The sequence below is a fragment of the Acomys russatus genome, chromosome 7 (genome assembly GCF_903995435.1).
Source record: "Acomys russatus chromosome 7, mAcoRus1.1, whole genome shotgun sequence".
Taxonomy (NCBI): Eukaryota; Metazoa; Chordata; class Mammalia; order Rodentia; family Muridae; genus Acomys; species Acomys russatus.
The window spans coordinates 49573384-49590088 of record NC_067143.1 but is presented as its reverse complement, the minus strand read 5'-3'; the positions used below and the strand labels follow the sequence as shown (position 1 = coordinate 49590088).

The following is a 16705-nucleotide window of genomic DNA, read 5'->3' as shown; positions in this document are numbered from 1 at the left end:
CACTTGGGATTAAAACAATTACGTGACATTACTGAGGGTTTTTTGGATTTTTGTTTGTTTGTTTTTTGAGACAAGGTTTCTCTGTGTAGCCTTGGCAATCCTGGACTCACTTTGTAGACCAGGCTGGCCTTGAATTCAGATCGATCCTCCAGTTTCCACCTCCGAGTGCTGGGATTAAAGGCATGCGCCACCACATCCAGCTGATTTTTTTGTTTGTTTGTTTTTAAGATGTATTTATTTATGTGTACAGTGTTCTGCCTGCATGTTACACCTGCATGCCAGAAGAGGGCACCAGATCTTACTGAAGATGGTTGTGAGCCACCATATGGTTCATGGGAATTGAACTCAGGACCTTTGGAAGAACAGCCAATGCTCTTAACCTCTGAGCCATCTCTCCAGCCCTGGTTTTCGTTTTTTAAAGAAGACTTATTAGTTTATTATGCATAGTGTTCTGCCTGTATGTACACTTGCACGCCAGAAGAGGGTGCCACATCTTACTGAAGATGGCTGTGAGCCACCATATGGTTCCTGGGAATTGAACTCAGGACCTTTGCTGCTGAGCCATCTCTCCAGCTCCATAACTGAGGTTTTAAAGAAACCAAAACTTCTACTACAATGTAGCTAGCAGTACTGGACACAGTTTGGATCTCTGTTCTTGGAGCCAGACTATAACACATAATGCTTTCATGGGTTTAATGTTATTTATTATGTTTATAGTCTAATTGCTTATAGGATACTTATGTATCCCAAATGACAGACTTCAACAGACAAACAACATCTCAAATCAAAACCACTCTAGATATCCTGCTATTAAAAAATAAAAGAGGGTCAGCCAGGCAGTGGTGGTATGTGTCTTTATTCTCAGCACTTGGGAGCCAGAGGAAGATGGATCTCTGAGTTTGACGCCAGCCTGATCTACAAAGCAAGTTCCAAGACAGCCAAGGCTACACAGAAACCTTGTCTTGAAAACCCAAAAAAGGTTTTTAAAAAAAAGTAAATCATACATACATATAAAGAGGGGGAGATGTCAAAAAACAGTCCAAGAATGAAGATGAGTGAGGGGATCCTGAGTGCTTTTGAGAAAATGTAAAGAAAACAAGACCAAGAGTCTTGTGACCTCAGTTTCTTCAAAAACACGTTGTTCTTGAAATGTGCCTTCAAGTCCCTCCCAGACGGAGCAGACAAGAATGAACTCACTATTGTTACTTGCTTATATGACTCTATGGAAACACATGTTTTGCCACGTGTGGCTTGTCCTTGTGACTGCACACTTTATTTACTCTGTATCTATAACTTCTTTTTCGAGACAGGGTTTCTCTTGTTGTCCTGGACTCGACTACAGCTGGGCTCGAACTCAGAGATCCACCTGCCTCTGCCTCCCGAGTGCTGGGATTCAAGGTGTGCGCCACTGCACTGGGCTTCTGTAGCTCTTCATAGCTCCCAGAGTATAAACTGTCTGATGTTCTGAATGAAGTTGGCTCCTAGAAGAGACTTCAGTCACCTCGTGTACTGGCTCCATTCTCGCAGGTTTCTGTCACCACCAATTAGAGCAATAAACAGATACACATGCAGACAAAACACTCATATACAGAAAGTAGAAAGTAATAAAGAAAAAATAGAATCTTTCCTGAAGGGGAAAAAACGCCACTTACAAAGGAGTAAAACTCAGACTAATAGATTTCTCACCAGCATTAGTGGATGCTAGAAAATTTAAAAAGCAATATTGCCAAACTTTTGGAAGGAAAGCTCTGGAATACTGCACCACTGTTTTCAGTTAAAACAGTAGTCAGAATAGAAGGCAAACCTGCCAGAACTGAAAGTTTACTGCTTAAAGACCTTGTGTGGAAAAGACGTATCACAACAAAGAAAACCAAGGAGAAAGTATGAAAATCACAACACTGATAAGACTATTACAACATAATTTAATATTGTTGTGAAATAATATTAAGTAAAAAACAAAAGAACTATTTCTATGGGACTAAAAATACCAAGTAATGACTACATGACAGGCTAGACATGGAGCTGAGGTGGAGGTTAAGGATTGGTTCAGCGTGTAAAGCATACAGACCTGAGTTCAACTAGTAGCACCCACAGAAACGGCTGATTGCAGGAGGCTGGAGACATGGCTCCACAGATAGCAGCACTGCTCAAGACCTGTGCGGGACGCCTAGTCAGATCTAACCAATGGACAGCACATTCCAACAGCAGAGTTTCTGTCTTCCTGCTGCTTGAGGATCAGGATGTAGAACTGGCAGCTACCTCTCCAGCACTGTGCCTGCATGCATGCTACCACACTACTCCTCGCCATGATGACAAGGGACTAAACCTTGGAAACTGTAAGCCAGTCCCAATTAAATGTTTTCTTTTCTAAGAGATGCAGTGCTCATGGTGTCTCTTCACAGCAGTACAACACTGACTAAGACCACAGCTGAATTTATTTAAATTTTGGTTACAAAGAGAACTAATACGTGATGATCTTTAAAGGCACAGAATATGTTAATTGATAAAATAAATGTGTAAACACTTCAGAGAGTCTGCTCAAACTACTGTACCAACCAAGGACAATGCATGCAGTAAACTGTAGGGGACGCGCTATCTAGCCAATGTTCAGCCATCTTGTCAGAGCCTGTCGTGGTTTAGCAGTTAGACTAAAGACAGAATTTAGATGGAGCCACCCTGTTGTAGTTTAACAGTTAGATTAGATAAAGATAGCAAAATATTCCGTGTGGCAGGATGTTGTGACCTGCTTGGAATTCCTCGCATCTTGAGATAGCCTACAGCTGGGTTGCCATAGCATTATGCTTCCCTGCCCCCTGCCTTATAAAAACTGTGAAATTTCTCAATAATGGGGTTTGATCAGAATCAAGACTTGTCCCCTTCGTGTCGTGTGTTCTGTCCCTATACAGGAAAATTTTCCTCCTGAGCATTAGTCGAACCCCGGCGGGCCGGGGCAGTAAACTAAGAACCCCTATTCAGATCTAGTCAGTGGACAGCAGCACATTCCCCACAGTTGAGTGGAGAGGGAGGAGTGACTCGGACATGAACTCTGGTGCCCCCTATTTGACCGCTTCCCCTTGGTGGGGAGGCCTGGTGGCCCTCAGGGGAAAGGTAAGCAGGCTACCAGGATGAGAACTGATAGGCTGTGATCATATGGTGGGGGAGGAAGTCCCCTTCTGTCACAGACATAGGGGAGGGGAATAGGGTGAAACAGGGAGGGGGGGATGGGAAGATACAAGTGAGAGGATAACAACTGAGATGTAATCTGAATAAGTCACTTAAAAAAAAAAAAAAAAAAGACCTGTATTGGGTTCCCAGCACCCACACTGGGTTGTTCACAACCACCTACAATTCTAGCCCTGGGGGATCTTATACCCTCTTCTGCCCCTAAATAGCACCCGTACACATACAAACACTCAGACAGACACATGAATAATTTTTTAAAAGAATAATATTCTTTTTAAGATTTACTTATTTATTATGTATACAGTGTTCTGTTTGCATGCATGCCAGCACTCCAGATGAGGGCATCAGATCTCATAGATGGGTGTGAGCCACCATGTGGTTGCTGGGAATTGAACTCAGGACCTTTGGAAGAACAGACACTGCTCTTAACCTCTGAACCATCTCTCCAGTTCCATAAGAAATTCAAATATATCTATTTATTTTAGGTTTTTCAAGACAGGGTTTCTCTGTGTAACAGTTGTGGCTGTTCTAGACTTGCTTTGTAGAACAGGCTGGCCTCAAACTCACAGATCCTCCTGCTTCTGCCTCCTGAGTGCTGTGATTAAAGGCATGTGCCCCACCCCCATCCCCGGGCGTTTTTTGGGGGGTGCATGGTGGCCCATGCCTTTAATCCCAGCACTTGGGAGGCAGAGGCAGGTGGATCTCTGTGAGTACAAGGTCAGTACAGCAAAGGCTACACAGAGAAACCTTGTCTCAAAAAACAAAAAACAAAACAAAACAAAAAGCTGGGCATGATTAATAACCTGCAGTCCCAACAAGACAGGAACATTCCAGGGTTTGCTGGTCTCCAGTCTAGTCAATCAGTGAGCTCCAGGTATGGTGAGAGAAAACAACCAACATCAACCACTGACCTAGACAGGCAAAAACAGCCCCTACTCCCCCCACATACACCATACACACACAAATAAAATTATTACATTTACCCAACATATGCTTATCAAAACATACTATGCACTATTATCAATCCTAGAGAAAAAAGGGGGAAAATCCCACAATATTAATTTCCTAATAGATACATAACTTTACATTACTCAGAGTTACAGCTGAAGAAGTGTATATAATTTTTTGGAGAGTAACTATTTTTTTTCTCAAGATGACAGAGCCACTCTTTAGTAATTAACTGATAAGATTAGTTTGGCTTTTTTGTTTTGTTTTGATTTTCAAGACAGGGTTTCTCTTGGTTAGCCTGGACTCCCTTTATAGATCAGGCTGGCCTCGAACTCACAGAGATCTGCCTGCCTCTGCTTCCCTGAGTGCTGGATTACAGGCATGCCCCACCATGCCCGGCTCAAGATTAGTTTTTAATTATATCCCAAATAATAGTGCAGGGTAGAGTTAACTCTTATATTGTATGTAGCAAGTGGAAAAATGGTCTTTCCTAAATGACTTCAACTCAAAGGTCACTACTTGACACAGTCTTTCATAAACTTTCAGCCTAGCACTTAGGCGCTCCTCACGTGTATAATGGACTCCGTGTATGTACACTGTGTGTTTGATCTGTGTGTCTGTCTAACTAGACAGAAGAGGGGCTAGGGAGACAGCTCAATTGGTAAGCGGTAGGAGTAGGAGTGTTTGCTGAGAAAGCAAGAGGATCTCAGTTCAAATCTCCAGCACCTACAAACACGTGATTATAGCCCCAATGTTGAATGTGCAGAAACAAATGGAGCCCAGTGGTCCTGGTAAACCAATCTAACGGAAATGGGGAGGGTCAGGTTCGGTGTAAGGCTATCGCAAAAACTAAAGCGAACCGAAGTGGAAACAGAAAGAGGAAACAAGACAGAAAAGATAAACCAGTTGATCACAATCAATATTTATGAATTATTTTTTTCCCTTAAAATTAGTAAAGTTGCTGGGCGTGGTGGCGCTCGCCATTAATCCAGCACTTGGGAGGCAGAGGCAGGCGATCACTGTGAGTTCGAGGCCAGCCTGGTCTACAAAGCAAGTCTAGGACAGCCAAAGCTACACAGGGAAACCCTGTCTCAAAAAAAAAACAAAAAACAAAAGCCAACTTGTAGAATGTCTGATTCCAGATCCCAGGCCAAGTTAGGGCCCCTATACATACATAGATCCTTTCTTGTGTTCAGCAGGTCTGTAAGGGGAATAAAAAGGAGCCTCCACTGGCGAGGTTGCGGCTCACTAGTGACCGTCCACCTCACACGCACAAGGCCCTGACTTCCATCTTGAGCTCCGTAGTGAACAAGCAGGCTCTATAAACTGGTGAGTCAGTGTGTTACAGCCTTATATTCCAAAGTGCAAGAAAAGTCACAACTTGAAAAAAAACACGGCCTGTCATGTTTTTCCTGGTTTTTTGAGAGAGGGTCTCTCTGTGTAGCCTTGGCTGTCCTGGACTTGTTTGGAGACCAGGCTGGCCTCGAACTCACAGCAATCCGCCCGCCTCTGCCTCCCCGAGTTCTGGGATTAAAGAGTGCTGGGATTAAAGGTGTGCACCACCACCACTGCCTGGCTTCCTGGGAAATTTCTAACATTTAAGCATGGAGGAAGTTATAGTTACATTTGTAATGCCAAGTGTGAAGTTTTTCAGCACAAAAGGAATAAAATATCAAAACTTAGTCTCTGAGATGCTCTCCACTTTCCCTGTAGAACACACTGATGACCAAGCACCCAATGCCACACATCAGCAAGCCACTAGCCAGCCGTCTAGTGTGCCTTCTCTCAACCAAGTCCCCGGTTTTTAAACTGTGGCTCATAGACCCACACCGGGTCATGTTAACTCAATGTGGAGGTTGAGAAATTTTTGCTAATAGTAAAATACTTCTAACCACCCAATGCCCATGCTAGTTTAATGTGACGCAGTGGCTCGAGCCTGAGGCTTATGCAGTCCTTGCTCCTACTGTCCCCTGGGCACATGCCTCAAGCCATAAAATGGCAAGATCCACATCTGAAACACCTGGGCTCAAATTCAAGATTATAGTATGTCATGAATCACAGCACAATTACTACACACAGTTTTCTGCTCTTGCAGAAACATTATCATTTAGTTATAGAAAATAAAGCCTCTTAATGTTTTCCTACCGTCATTCCTCAGCATGAAAGTATCAATAAGTATTGTTTAACACCTCAAGTTCCCTTTTGGGAAGCCTCCTCAGGAAACTAGTATTGGTAAGCTTTGGTAATTAACAAAGAAATATGTGATTATTATAAAAAATAAAATGAGCCAGGTGGTGGTGGCGCACGCCTTTAATCACAGCACTCGGGAGGCAGATGCAGGCGGATCTCTGTGAGTTTGAAGCCAGCTTGGCGGTCTACAGAGCAATTCCAGGACAGCCAGGGCTACAAGCAGAGAAACCCTGTCTCAAAATACTTAAAAAAAAAAAAAAAAAAGGGAAATGAAATGAAAAAATTTAAGAAAAAAACAAATGGAAGAATTAAAATTCAACTTTTGGGAAAAAGACAAAAATAAAGGGGGAAAGGCTTGGGATCTATAATGAAAACAGAATCAATCTTCACCATGAATGTTGCCTGCATTTTGTTTCTAATTTTTCAAGTTCTTATAGAGCCCAGGCTGAACTCAAACTTGCTATGCAGCCAAGGCCAGCCTTGAATCCTGCCTCTGATTCCTGAGCGTGTGCCAACACACCTTGTCTTCTAAATGTTTTTTAAACCTGCATATGAACCATGTATACTTAATTTTGCAATTCAAGTAAACTTTGTACAGTACAAAAGGCTGAAACCTAGCCTGTCTGCAGCAGGCATGCGTCGGGTTCTTCCCCATCTTCCCCTCGCTAGACCTCCACACCTTCTTCATACCTGGTGTTCTTACATGGAAAACACAGGTCTCCCTGACTTAGGACAAATGCATTCCTCAGCATATTGTTTTTTGTTAATTTGCCTGATGTGTGGTTTGACTATAAAGTACCACCTCTCAAAAAAAGCTATGTTAAAGGGTTGCTCCTCAGCTGGTAATACTATTGACAAGTGGGCTGGATTATAAGGCACTAACTTCACTAATGGACTAATTAACTCATCAATGGATTCACAGATGAATGGACTATTAGGAATTGGGAACTAGCTGAAAGAAGGTCACTTGGGCATGCCTTTGAAGAGATTTCTTGTTGGATTGTATTACAAGATCTCTCTCTCTCTCTCTCTCTCTCTCTCTCTCTCTCTCTCTCTCTCTCTCTTCTCTCCCTCCCCTCCCTCCCCTCTTATCTTCCTTTCCATTTCCTCACCCAGCCCCCACCCAGTCCTCTTCCTGACTGCCAGGCAATAAGCAGCTTTGTTCAAACAACCCTCTTCCATCCTAACGCCTTCCCACCAACTAGCCCATGACAATAAAGCAAGATCACTATGGGCTGGAACCTTACAAACCATGAGCCAAAACCATCCTTCTACCTTTCCAGTTGTGTATTCAGATATTTCTGTCATGGTGATGGAAACGCTAACGTGCCCCTCTACGCGTGTCTGTTCCTTTCCTTCTAACTCTTCAGAGAAGTGTGCCTCCCGTTAAACAAAGCAGAATATGGATGGATCTCAGCCATGAGGCATAGAGGCAAGGCAAGGCGTAGGTCCCACCACTATGAAGAAGCACAGAGGCGAGGCTTAGGTCCCACCCACTAGTGCACTAGTTTTCTTTTTCAAAGTTGGAGAGTTAGTAAGGTAGCTCAGCAAGTAAGGTCGCCTGCTGCCAAGCCTGACCACCTGAGTTCAATACCCAGGACTGACAAGACAGGAGGGCACTGACTCCTAGGTGCTGGCATCTGGCCTCCGTGAATGTGGTTGTACTTGCATGAACACAGAAACACATGAAATAAATTACTTTTAAGTTTAAGAAAATAAACACAAGCCGGGCGTGGTGGCGCACACCTTTAATCCCAGCACTCGGGAGGCAGAGACAGGCGGATTGCTGTGAGTTCAAGGCCAGCCTGGTCTACAAAGCGAGTCCAGGACAGCCAAGGCTACAGAGAAACCCTGTCTCGAAAACTTAAAAAAAGAAAAAGAAAAAAGAAAAAGAAAAGAAACACAAGCCACAAATTATGAAAAGTGTCACTAGAACTTATTTGAGAAGAAACCATATTTGCATAGTATTTTTACATCAGTATTAAAATTTACTGCTCAGCAGTTAACAGTACTGGTTGCTTTTCCAAAGGACCCAGGTTTGACTCCCAGCACCCACATAGTGGCTCACAATCATCTGTAGCTCCAGTCCCAGGGGGTCAGATGGCCTCTGTGGGTACTGTATATATACAGTAAACATACATGCAGGCAAAATACCCACACACATAAAATAAAAATTAAGTAAATAAAAACAGAGAGCATTAAATATTTTACTTCTGAGATTTTTTTTTTTTTTTTTTGAGGAAAAAAGTATTATATGGTAAGCAATGAATAGAAAATTGGCTAGGTTTACCATTTGTAATCCATAAACGCACAAAAACACCTCGAATTCAGAGACCACCTACCTCTGCCCCTGATTAAAAGTGTGTGCCCCCACTGCCTGGCTTTTGTATTTTTTAAACCCTACAGCTTCATTGTTTATCATCTTCACTATTAAGCTCTAAGCTCAACGAATGCAAGGATATTATCTGTGGTTTAATAATACATTCCAATGGTTTACATACACGTGGCATACAAGGAGCACTCAGACACCAGTTCCTGAAAGAATATTAGTTCTGTCTGGTCTGAAAGTCTGAAAGTCACTAAGTTGACCAGGCTGGCCTTGAACTCACAGAGATCTGCCTGCTATCTAGCTCCCAAATGTTGGCCTGACAAGAAATAACTTCTTAAAGTTATTTCATCAAGCACTATTTGATATTATACAGATTCTAACATGAGTGGAAAATTCAAAGTATCCTGATACTTTCTGTTATGGGACCTATATTATAGTAAAATCAGAGATTAAGAAAAACCATTATATTAAGACTATATTCTTAAGTCCTGTAAGAGACTACAAATCAGCCTGGTGTAGTGGGGCACATCTTTAATCCCAGCACTCGGGAGGAGGCAGAGGCAGGTGGATTGCTTTGAGTTCGAGGCCAGAGCAGTTTTTCGAAACAGGGTTTCTCTGTGTAGCCTTGGCTGTTCTGGACTTGCTTTGTAGACCAGGCTGGCCTGGAACTCACAGTGATCCACCTGCTTCTGCCCCAAGTGCTGGGATTAAAGGCGTGCGCCAGCCACTATGCCCAGCTAAAATAGCTCCATTTCTAACATTTTTGTTTCCTTTTAAATCCTTAAAATATGCAGGGCATGATGGTGCATGCCTTTAATGCCAGCACTCGGGAGGCAGAGGCAGGAGGAGGTCTGTGAGTTCAAGTAGCCAGCCTGTTCTACAAAGCCAGCCAGGGCTCTGTAATCCTGAGAAACGCTATCTCAAAACAAACAAACAAACACAAAATAAAACAAAAAAACTTGCTAGAATTGCCATGCAGCAGATGGCCAGTATACATGTTAAATTAACAAAGTAAATAACAAGCACGGCCTTTCTTACTCCTGGTGTGTGTGTGTGGTGTGCACTCACATGCACAACTGTATGTGTTGGCAGCAATGAACTTCAGGTGTCTTCTTCTATAGCTCTCCACTACATATTTGGACAAGGTCTCTCACTGAACCTGGAACTCACTGGGCTGGCTGTCCAACAACTCCCAGGGGCACACCTGTCTTCAATGCCCTTTACCTCCTTCTACAGCATTAGGTTCACCAGCACTCCCTGGCTTTTTTGTGGGTGCTCAGGATATGAACTAAGGTCCTTATGCAATAAGCCAGTCCCTAAGGACCTTTTTAAATTTTGTTAATGTGTATGAGTGTTTTGCCTACATGTATATCTGTGTATTATATGTATTTCTGGTGCCTGCAGAGACTAGAAGGTGTCAGACCTCCTGGATCTGTAGTTACAAATGATGTGGGCATTAGGAACTGAACCTGAGTCCTCTGGAAAAACAGCCAGTACCCTTAACTGCGGAGCCACCTGTCCAGCCCCTAAAGACATTTAATAGCAAATTACAAGGCTAAAAAAGCAGGCCACTTTGCATTAAGAGTCTCACATTAGCCAAAGTTTTTGCTTCCAGTTACCTCCTGGCCCAGGACAGTGCTAACAGCCTTCTTCGCCTTTGTGACCTCGCTACCTCAGTTCTGTGATCTACCAAAAAACATGCTGCATGGTGTCAGAAACAGAGATGCCTGACTCAACAAAGTAGAACTCAAAAAGAAATAAACAATCTATTTCTTCAAAACTGTATTATTGGGGAGAGACAGACAGACAGACAGAAACTGTATTACCAATTACAAAGGTCATCTTTTCACTTCATCAAACTCATGCCGAAAGTCGCACAGAATTCAACTAAGCACCAGGAAGAGAGAATACGAAGTTAGAATTCCACTTAAATGTAAGATATATCCTTTGAGACTTGGCATTGTGACTATAGAGTTAAAGTCATTATAATCAAGTACAGGAACAAATGAGTATGACGGCATTCCTACCACTCAGGACTTTTTGACAGGAGGGTCCCAAGTTTGAATCATGCCTGGGCTACCTATGGGGTTTCAGCTGGGAAGGTGGCTCAGTGGCAGAGAGCACTTACCGACCACACAGAAAGCCCTGGGCTGGCGGCCCAGCACTGAAAGGATAAAACAAACAAAGAACATACCTACATTCCCAGAACTAGGGAGGCTGAGGCAGAAGATCACAAATTCAAGACCACCCTAGGCTAGAGTTCCAAGCTAGTCTGATATACACAGAAAGGATCGCCTGCCTCTGCCTCCCTGAGTGCTGGGATTACAGCATGCACCACCACACCTGGCTAGCCTTTTTTTTTAAAAATGATTAATTGTATGTGTCTGAGAGATTTGTCTGCCTGTTTTCACATGTATACATTTGTGTGCCTGGGGCCCCTGGAGATCAGAAGAAGGCATCAGATCCCCGGAACTACAGTTAAAGAGTTAAAGATGGCTGGGAGCTACCATGTCGTATGATGGGAATCAAACCTAGGTCCTCTGCAAGAGCAAGGAGTGCTCTTAACCACTGAGCCATCGCTCCAGCCCAAATCTATATCTATCTATCTATATTTTGTGTGTTTTTTTGAGACAGGTTTTCTCCAAGTAGCCTTGGCTGTCCTAGACTCATTTTGTAGACCAGGTTGGCCTTGGACTGACTCACAGGAATTCACCTGCCTCTGCCTCCCAAGTGCTGGGATTAAAGTCATGCACCACCACGCCTTCACAAATGTATACATGTGAAAACAGGCAGGCAAATCTCTCAGACACATACAATTAATCATTCTTAAAAAAAAAAAAAAAGGCAAGCTAGCTAGGTGTGGTGGTGCATGCCTGTAATCCCAGCACTCAGGGAGGCAGAGGCAAGGCCAGCCTAGTCTACAAAGGGAGTCCAAGACAGCCAAGGCTACACAGAGAAACCCTGTCTCAGGGAAAAACTAAAACAAAAAATCAAACAAAACTAAAAGACCTAAAACTTGAAAACTGTCATGGCTTATCTTTAAACAACCAGAATTACTTATGGAGTATTACTATGGGTCACAGAACAACTTATCAAGTTTTGGAATTAGAATGGACACTGGTTCTGTTTTCTGTTCCACGAAGGTCTTTCTTGACTAAGGAACAGGGCAACCTAAACTGAACACACAATATCAAATTAAAGCTTGCAAGCAACTTTTTAGGAAAAAGATCACAAGGTCTTTAAACAAAGACAAATCAATAAACTAGTTTCTATGGAAGAATGCTATTAGGTTGCTAGTGTGCTAGGTGTTAGGCGAGCCCCTTGCATACCCCAGTTAGCAGAGCAGAGGACTGAAAAAGACAAATAAAAGTATATTCTAAGGGCCATCCACACTAGGGAAAACCAAAACATACACAAATCGGAATTTTAATTTAGAGTGTGTGTGCAGAGTTTTTTTTTTAAACACACATCCCAAAATGCTCCTGTAGAGGGTAGAGGACAGCTTGCAAGTGGCTCTTTCTTTCTATTATGTAGGTTCAGATCATTAGACTTGGCAATAAGTACCTTTACCCACTGAGCTATCCTGCCAACACAATTAAAGCGCCTCCCTCGACCCCTCTGGTTTTTGGAGACAGGGTTTCCGCTGTGTTGTTCGGAACTCTAAACCAGGCTGACCTCTGCCTCCAGAGTACTAGGACTAAAGGTGTGTGCCACCATGCCTGGCTTAATTAAAACTTTTGTTTGGTTGGGTTTTTTTGGCTTTTCGAGAAAGTGTTTCTTTGGGTAGCCTTGGCTGTCCTGGACTCACTTTGTGGACCAGGCTGGCCTGTTACTCACAGAGATCTGCCTGCCTCTGCCTCCCTGGATTAAAGATGTGCACTACTGAGCCTGGCTAGAACTGCTTTCTTAAAACTTATACAAGGCAAAACTTATTTGATTCCGACACAGACACCCCATACACTCCCGACTTAACTTAATAACAAATATACTATATATCTTTTATCTGGAAAAAATCCTACATATATAGTACAGCAGTATTTGTAAGTACCTGGCTTATGAAAGGATTTTTGAAGCACTTTATTGGCTCTTAAGCACCACCTTTGTCTACTGAAGAAACTAAGGTTCATATAAATGAGACAATTTGTTCTAAACCTATATATTACATTGCTCAACACAAAACCCTGGTCTTTCAACTCTTTCTAGCATTATCAAAGTCTTTCCCCAAAAGACTGAGTCAATCTTACTAGCTGAACTATTATAAGTCGTCTGTGTCATCATCGAAGTTCTGAAAATCTTTTTTCTGCACAGTAAAAACTTCACCTTCAGAAGACTTTTCATTCGCCACGTGTCTTGAACTGTGTGACATTAATTAACAAGTATTCTTAGATTCCCCATGACAAAATCTATTATTATCAGTCCTCTCAGCAGCTGTATCAATGGTAATGCTGTGGCTAAGCTAAATGATTCTCTTAGCCCAACTTCTTTCCCATTTCTGCTTAGCTGATGGCCCAAAGCTCAACGCTAGAAATAGCAAACAGACCCTAATAATTTTTTCTTCCAGTACTAACACAAAGTAAGCGCACAGATCAAAATTTAAGGGAATGCAATTTTATCTGTTATTCAAAATATAATGGCACCCTAAAACAAAACAAAACAAAAAACTATGGCTGACACTTAACTTGGTCCAAATAAACTCTAAAAACAATGTACCATCAGTTTCCCCTCAAGTTCTTATACTTTCTCTCTGACAAAATTACTAATATTTCTTAAATATCTTAAAATTAAGGGTATGCTACTTCATAGTGACTATTTTCTTCAAAAAGAATGTAATGAAATTAATACACTAGAAGCTTAATAGTTAAAAAAAATCTGCAGAAAACTTTATCTAAAATAATTTAACCACCCTCTGATTTCAAAGTTTTAAAAAGATCAGACTTTTATAGTCAGAGATGTGAACAGGTAAAGAGACATTGAGTCTGGTGTGGTAAGGGATGCCTTTAATCCTAGCATGTGGCCGGCTGAGGCAGGAGGATTTCTAAGAGTTCCAGACCAGTAGGGTCTACAGAGTTCCAGGGCAAAAGAGACTGCTGTACGGTTATTCATTAATAAAGTCATATATCACACATTTTCTCTCCAGGTACTCTTTCCTTAAAATCAGATCGGGAACTTCATTTCCACGGAGAACAGGAAAGCAACTCTGCTTTCTTAGGAAGGTCACAGCTGTTATGTCTCACACAATACCCAGTCCACCCTGGTCATCTAGGCACAGATCAAAAGAAAGGGGAAAGAAAAAAGTCCTACTTGGAAGAACGTTTCTTCTTCTGCCAAGGGCTGTACTCAGACAAAGGCAATGTTAGGAGTACACAAATAAGCCCTCTCTAAGGGAAATAAAAGTACCCGAAAAAGAGCGGCATGGATCGGGATTAACCGGGGAGAGGGTCAGCGTTCCGTGTGTGAAGACTGCCAGCAGCAGGCACAGCGCTGAGATGCTCAAGCCAAAGAACCACCAGCAGCAGCAGGAAGTTTCAATGGGGCCGGGCAGAGCATGCGCCCTGCACCCGCGCGGTGGCCTTATGTAGAAGGAGCACCACTTGCGAACACCAATAATAGACCAGCGGCACCAGAGAGAGAGAAACATGAGCAACAAGCACCTTCTTCAACTGTTTCCCCTGCCGTCTGAGCCCCTCCTCCAGCCTACAGTCTAACCACCCACCCCACCCAGCAAATGGAAGAGTGACTTCTTCCCCCAAGCCTTGTAGCCGAGATAGGGGGAAGGGATAGAGAGAAAAGTGGGGAGATGCTTCTCTATTATTTTGGGGGAGGTGGCGAGGAGAAAAACTATGGAGGAGGAGAAATTAACCCTCTCCTCCCCAGAGTGGAGAAGCTGTGCCGACTTCATTTTTCCCCCTCCTTGCGCGAGAATGGGGGGAAGCCCCCTCCCTGGTTGGAGGAACAGATCTCCCAAAGGAGGAAGGAGTTTGGGGGGTTAGACTAACCCTCCAGGGTACTGGAAGAGGCAGAAGCCGACTCCCTCCGGGGAGTTCCCACCACCGGGAGAGTGTGGAGTGTCCGCTGGCCCCCGCCCACTCAGGTGGAGTGAGCAGAGGGGGCGCCGGGAGAAGATGGGCCCAGCCTCCCCGGAGACCGTGGGGTGGATTGGTGGGAGGAGGGGAAGAGAAAAGCGCAAAGCTGGCCGGAACCTGCGCTCCCCTTCCCCCGCCACCTAAAAGGATAAGGACTGGGGGCAACATCGGCGTGGGGGACCCGGCCCCAGGGCGTCTTGTCCAGCACAATGCCCATTCTTGGGCCCTAGCCCACACCCGGCCCGCGATGCCCCCACCTCCGTCCCCGCGGGGCACGGTGGCCCTAGGGGGGCCTCCGCCCCGCCTCCCCAGCACCCAGGAACCCCCCCCCCCGAGCTCCCCGGAGTCTCTACTCTGCGGAGCCCAGTTCCTGGCGGGGGCCAGCAGCAGCCCCAGGATATCTGGGGAGAGCTAGAGCGCGCCAGGGCCGCTTCCCGCCGGGCGTTCGGGCCGATCGCTTACCTTCTCCGTTGCCGATGTCCGGCGGCGGCGCTTGCAGCACCCGCTCCAGCTCTGGGAACGGCAACTCGGGCAGGTCCAGCAGCGGCCCGTAGCGTTCCAAGAAGGAGCAGACTACGGCGAAGTTGGGGCACGAACCCGGGCAGCCCGGAGGAGCCATCGCCGCTGCCGCCGCTGCTGCCGCCGCCGCCGCCGCCGTCGCCATTTTGAACTGGAGGATGGAGGAGGAGGGGATGGGGGGGGGACAGCGGGAGGAGTTGGGGGGGGGGCGAGGAATGGCAGGGCGGCCTCACGGACGACAGGAGGCGCTCTCGAGAGGACGCCCCTGAAGATGCGAGCGTCTCGGGCCAGGCGCCGCGATCCCACAATACCACGCCGGCCCGGAGCAGTCGAGAACTGAGCTCGATCAGGGACAGAGAGGCTCTCTCAGGCCCTTCACTTTCCGCCCTCTTCCCGTCCCCTTCCCTCTTCGCCGCCTCCGTCTTTTTCCCCTCCCACTCCGGGGTTGCCACTGCCTCGTGTGACAGGGGGAATGAAAACAAGGGAAGCGGGGCGGAGAGGCGGGCTGCGAGCCTAGGGGGCGGGACTTTCTGAGAACATTAGCCAATGGGGACGAGGGGGCGGGGCTTAGTGTGCCGGCTTTCCCTCCCTCCCCGCCCTTCCCCCGGAGGCTTGTATCAGGTTTGGTAGTTTCCCTGAGCCACTCTGCGAGCTGCAGCGAGAGGTAAAGCATAGAGCCGCCTGGAGGAGCCGCCGAGAACGGAAGCGCTGCGTGAGTTTTCTGTGGGATCCGGGAACGGAGAGAGAGAGAAGTTGAAGAGGGACACTAAGACTCAGAAAGAGAGAATGGCGGATGGGAATGCGACTGTGGGGAGAGGTCAGGAAAAGGAAACGTGGAAAAGGTGCGGTTGGGGCTTGGCGCGGGACCCTGGAGAGCAGTCTCTCGGTTTGCTGAGGGCTCTTGCCTTCTACTGAGTGTTGTGTGACAAAACTTTTCCTGGGGTGGCATGTGTCATCTCAGCTAAGGCACCTACCATCATCAGACCAAAGGACAGAAAACAACAGAGTCCAACTTGGTGAACTAGGACGTTTCCTTTTTACGGGCGTGTGGGTGAGGGGCTACTTACAGAAATTACAGGAAATTGCTCACAGACAGCTGCATCACCTAGGCCCACCCCAGCTTGGGTGACAGATCGTAAAAAGCTGGGTACCTCAAGCATACTGCACAGCCTGCAGGCAGCTCAGTGGGTTGAAGAGTGTCCTTTCCGAGCGACTCAGGTCTGAACCTCACCCGTGCAGCTGGTCTGCCCTCAGGGTCTTAGTGGCTCAGCTTGTCTCAGAGGGTTTTGTTTGTTCGTTTGTTTGTTTTGTTTTTGTTTTTTCAAGCATAGCTACCTTTGACCTGAGAAGGACTCTCTCTCATCTTTTAATGTTTACTCTGGCAGGGAGGGACCTCATGAGTCTGATCAGTTTCAGGGACTTCCTGAAGCTAGTTTGAGTTGTTTGGTGGTCC

The 16705-nt window shown here is 45.3% G+C and overlaps 2 protein-coding genes across 2 annotated transcripts in view; one reads left to right on the top strand and one right to left on the bottom strand.

The window, feature by feature from the left end:
* The window catches only part of Rsf1 (remodeling and spacing factor 1), a 114070-nt gene extending 98673 nt beyond the window's left edge, over positions 1-15397 (bottom strand). Inside the window, exon 1 of the mRNA XM_051148975.1 lies at positions 15196-15397. Coding sequence (XP_051004932.1) covers positions 15196-15397 — 202 coding nt within the window. The remainder of the gene's footprint in view (positions 1-15195) is intronic.
* A 518-nt stretch (positions 15398-15915) lies between these two features.
* Aamdc (adipogenesis associated Mth938 domain containing) overlaps positions 15916-16705 on the top strand; it is a 44429-nt gene continuing 43639 nt past the window's right edge. Inside the window, exon 1 of the mRNA XM_051148971.1 lies at positions 15916-15964. The gene's annotated coding sequence lies outside the window, so the exon portion shown is untranslated. The remainder of the gene's footprint in view (positions 15965-16705) is intronic.